This window comes from Mangifera indica, chromosome 1, assembly GCF_011075055.1.
Source record: "Mangifera indica cultivar Alphonso chromosome 1, CATAS_Mindica_2.1, whole genome shotgun sequence".
In the NCBI taxonomy this organism is placed as follows: domain Eukaryota; kingdom Viridiplantae; phylum Streptophyta; class Magnoliopsida; order Sapindales; family Anacardiaceae; genus Mangifera; species Mangifera indica.
In genome coordinates, this window is record NC_058137.1 from 729,663 (window position 1) to 734,925 (window position 5,263).

General features: G+C 36.2%; 1 protein-coding gene across 1 annotated transcript; it reads left to right on the forward strand.

Moving 5' to 3' along the window:
* Positions 1 to 3,578: 3,578 nt before the first annotated feature.
* On the forward strand, positions 3,579 to 4,804 carry LOC123223594 (uncharacterized protein At4g19900-like). Its single transcript, XM_044646833.1, has one exon. The coding sequence runs from the start codon at positions 3,599 to 3,601 to the stop codon at positions 4,802 to 4,804; it is 1,206 nt and encodes a 401-aa protein (XP_044502768.1). The 5' UTR covers positions 3,579 to 3,598.
* Positions 4,805 to 5,263: the final 459 nt, after the last annotated feature.

The window sequence follows — 5,263 nt, forward strand, 5'->3', positions numbered from 1 at the left end:
TTTGTATAGATGGTTTTTTCGTCTTTTATTAGTGGCAAGAAATTATAAAGTTGCTTTTAAAATCAAATATAGGCCCGAGTCTTGATATTTACATTAAATACAAACCAAATTAAAGGTTGAAACCATATTCAAAATCTACTAGAATAATATATGACCTTGGCCAAACGACTATTTCCCACCCAAGGTTTAGCGTTTTCTCAAATGTCCCCTCTTTAACTATGAAAACACCAAACACCCACCCATGGCCGGTTAGATTTAACAGAACCCTAACGCCTAAAAATTTTATCTCTTTTTGCCCCCCTAAACTTTAAAAACTAACATTTTTTCTCAGCCTAAGTTTTAAAAAATCGCAGTTTCACCCTAGGGTTTGGTTTTGAAATCTCCGGCAGCCTCTCCGACTTCGTTGCTGACGGCCTCTTCCTCCCGAAGCAACCTCTCCTTCCGACGATCTCTTTCCTCCCATTTGGAGGTCCGATCACCGTCGGAGACTCCTTGGGAGACGAAGTTCTTCGTCTTCCCAGACGAAGACGACGGCTTCGTCTTCATCTGGGAAGACGAAGAACTTCGTCTTCATCTGGGAAGACGAAGAACTTCGTCTTCTCCGATGAAGTTCTTCGTCTCCTAAGGCATCTCCGACGCCGATCGGACCTCCAAATGAGAGGAAAGAGATCACCGGAAGGAGAGGTTGCTTCGGGAGGGAGAGGCCGTCGGCAACTGAGCTAGAGAGGCCGTCGGAGATTTCAAAATCAAACCCTACGGTGAAACTACGATTTTTTAAAACTTAGACTGGGGGAAAATTTTAGTTTTTAAAGTTTAGGGGGGCAAAATTATAGTCTATTTTAGTTTATTTTTAATATTATAGCGAAAATGATGATTTTACCCTTACTACCGTTAAGGTTTTATTAAATCTAACCGGTCATGGGTAGGTATTTGATATTTTCATAGTTAAAGGGGGGACATTTGAGAAAACGCTAAACCTTGGGTGGGAAATAGTCGTTTGGCCTATGACCTTTCATGAAAGCCACAGCAACAATAATCCATCAGTACGAAAAGGCGGCTGGGTATTTTGTGCACATGTAATGTGCGATTGCTCCTTTCTACCGTGAGAAGAAAACTTACTTTCATAAGAAAGAAAAATGTGCGCCGCACATATTTCATGGGCGGCGGGTAGGGGTCAGCACATTGTAATGTGCGCTACTTGCTTCCGTGTGTAAATCTTTTAAAACGTGCGTCACTTGCTTCCGTGGGTAAATCTTACGCAAAACTTACGTATATATATATATATATATATATATATATATATGCACACGCATACACGACCCCACCATATATATTATTATTTTTTTTATATTTTATTTATATTATTTTTATTAGGCCAAACGACTATTTCCCACTCAAGGTATGCTGTAATCTCAAGTTTTCACCCTTTAACTATAGAAACAACAAACACCCACCTATAAGCAGTTAAATTTAACGAAACTCTAACCCCTGAAAATTTAATCTCATTTTCCCCCTAAAAGTTTAAAAACTAACATTTTTTACCTAAGCTAAGTTTGAAAAGGTCGCATTTCCCCCCTAGGGTTTAGTTTCCAAACCCTTTCACTTTCTCCAGCGCCATCGCTAGCCGTCTCCCCCTCTCGACGGTTTCTCTTCCACTGACGGCCCCCTTCAACTCTACCCCAACCCATCCAGCGCAGAGAGACATCGTCTGAGAAGACGATCGTCTTCCTAGATGAAGACGACTCGTCTTCGTTTGGGAAGACGAATCCCCAACAAAGTTCTTCGTCTTCCACAGCTTCTTCGACGTCGATCGGGCGTCCAAATGTGAGGAAAAAGATCGTCGGAAGGAGATGATGCTTCGGGAGGGAGAGGTCGTCAACAATGGAGCCAGAGATGTTATTGGAGATTTCAAAACAAAATCCTAGGGTGAAATTGCTATTTTTTAAAACTTAGGTTGGCAAAAAATTTTAGTTTTTAAAGTTTAGAGAGGAAAAGTAGATTTTATTTTAGTTTATTTTTAATATTATAGAGAAAATGACGATTTTACCCTTACTACCGTTAATTTTAACTGTTCATGGGTGAGTGTTTGGTGTTTCCATAGTTAAAGGATGGAAACTTCAGATTGCAGCATACCTTGGGTGGGAAATAGTTGTTTGGCTTTTTTATTATTTAAAACTTATAACCAACATGGATTAAGAATTGGATTTGACTCTATCTGAATTGAATTATTCCAATCCAACCTTATACTTTTTCATAATAATTCTAATTACCTGGAATTATTTCATTTTAATCTCTAAATATTATAAATTATATTTTTGGGTCTAAAGGCTTTACAAGACTTGAAATTTTCAATCTAAAATCTAGATCGCATCTAATTCAGATTCAATTCAAAAAATCTTATGACTCTAAAGTTTAATACATTCCTTTTATGTGTGATTTATAGACTCTTCACTAAATCGATAATAATTAGATTCGTATTGGACTCCCAACCCAATATCTGTCCAGACATAGAGTAAAAACGATTTCTAACAAGACATCATACCACCTGATTAGTGGAGTATGAGCATATGACTTATTTTGTCAATGATATGATTACTTGTATAATTTGATTATTTTGTCATACGATATTTCTTCAAGGTTAAGGTATAGATGAAATATCTTCCTTAGAGATCCTCAAGTTATATAGACTAACTTCTATCAATGATCGAAAAAATATTAGATCAAGCATCAACTCAATCCCCCTATGACTATAGGTTTAATTGGTTGTTATCATCCGTTAATGGGCTCTATTTGAAATATCAACTCTCATGCTTAGGAGTAACAAATTCTTTGTTGATCCATCATACTCTTCATACAGATTTAGATATAATCAATCACCACTTTTTTGACAATCTTTTGATCAGACTACATTAGGCTGATATCAAACTATACCAATCTTTACACAAGACATTTTGATAATTTCAACTCTAAAGATTATATGTACCTCTATTCACAAAATTGATATGTTTCATAAACATTAAAGTAATTATCTATATAAAATCTTCTTGGTGGATTAGTCCAATAAACACATCTACAACATGTCCTGGTCCAATCGTTGGTCTCACTGGAAAGGATCCAGATCAAGTCCCCGGGAATTTCGCGGCCTCCTTCAAGCTGTCTTGAATATTACGTATTAAAGAACATAATTTGTTATTAAACAAGAAAAGTTTGTAAATAAAATATAATTATTATTTATACATTCCTTTTTTATATATAATAGAATAGTAAACCTAAGTGCCCTTAATTTTATAAATTTTCATATTGATTGAAAAAGAATAATCAGCAATCCGTATATCTTCCCAACTCCCATCATATACGTCAATATTGACATCTCCACTTACATTATAAAAATGAGTCATTTTACGGAATCCTTGACTTTTTCATTTTTACGTACTCAACACTCAGCTTAATACATTACTAAAAAACCGTGAATCCGAATCCTTCCTCGTCCTCAACTGGCTCTTTTTTTAAGTTTAAATGTGGATGGACACAGCATGCATAAATAGAAGCTTCTGAAAATCCCTTGTTGCATAGATAAAGCTCTTAAGTTGTCACAAAAATGTTGAGCCGAAATATTAAAACACCCCTCTTCCTTGCTGCCTCATTTTCAGCCATCGCTTGTCTCATCTACACAAGCAGCCTCGTCTCTAGTGGCGCCCGCATTGCTAATCTCTGTGTATACTCCGCAGAGAAATTAGTAATTCAGGAGATGAATGAAGAAAAAGAAGACAGTGAAGCTCCTGATCCTCTTATTCCTCCTCCCGCATTGACGATACCAAAAAGAATAGCTTGGTTCCGGGGAAAACTTCCGGATCTTGATGTTCTTAAATCAAACGATTCCGGTCAGAAATTTCACGGTCGGGCTCTGGAATTCTTTGATAAAAATTGTACTGATCAGTTCTTCATGATTTGGTTTTCACCAGCACGTAAATTTGGACCGAGAGAGTTCTTGGCGGTAGAGAGTCTGATGAAGGCCAATCCGCAGGCATGCTTGATGATTTTATCAAGAACTCTAGACTCGCGGCGTGGCCACAAAATCTTGAAACCTCTACTTGATCGTGGACTTAAAATTGTTGCAGTTACACCGGATGTGCCGTTTTTAGTGAAGAATACACCAGCTGAAGCTTGGCTTAAGGAATTGAAAAGTGGCAAAAAGGACCCTGGAAAGATTCCATTATACAATAATCTTTCTAATCTCATCAGGCTTGCCATTTTATACAGGTACGGAGGTGTTTACTTGGACACAGATTTCATTGTTCTGAGAAACTTCACAGGGTTGAGAAATGCAGTTGGGGTGCAAGTTATAGATCCGAAGACTGAAAAATGGAGCTCAGTGAATGGTGCATTAATGATCTTTGACATTGCACATCCGATTTTAGTCGAATTCTTGAGCGAATTCGCTACAACTTTTGATGGAAACATGTGGGGTCACAATGGTCCGTACATGCTTTCCAGGGTTATTAAGAGACTGGACGTTGGAGATGCAAACACAACTCCTTATAACATTACAATTTTACCGATAAAGGCATTTTATCCGGTGGATTGGTTTCAGATGCCCAAACTGTATAAGAAACCTACGACGGAGCAAGAATCAAAACGGGCGGAAGAAACGGTGGATGAGCTTAACAGGGACAGCTATGCGCTACACCTATGGAACCAGGTAACAAGGGAATTGGTTATTGAAGAGGGAAGTGTTATGCAAAGAATAATTGCATCTCACTGTTTAATATGCGGAGACACGTATAATTCTTCCATAGCTATTTAATTTTCGAGTAATATTATTATGTATATTTAATTTAAAATATATGACTAATATATGTAATTAACAAATGGATAGAATTTGTCCGCCTCGAGTTATTGGTGAGATAGGGTTATTATGATTCAAAAAATTTTATTTAAATAATTTTATTTTTAATTATTATATTTAAACTCAAAAATTAATATATTTATCAATTACTTTTATATTTAAAATTAAAATATAAAATTTTAAGATTATAAGTGTAATATTAAAATTTTTTGGAAGTCTTATTGAACTAAGCATCTTCAAATTTGAGCTCAACTTGTTTTACACCCCTAACCTTTCTAGTCCATACGTCTTAATTAAGTTAATTAGACTTGATTTGATATGGGCTAACATCAAACAAAGTGTAAATCAAGGTCATCTCAAATATAAAAGAGTCAATTTGATATTGATTCTAAATCAATGAATTGAGATTCAAATTCT

Coding starts and splice junctions, on each gene's coding strand:
- LOC123223594 (XM_044646833.1), top strand. CDS start 3,599: ATGTTGAGCCGAAATATTAAAACACCCCTCTTCCTTGCTGCCTCATTT.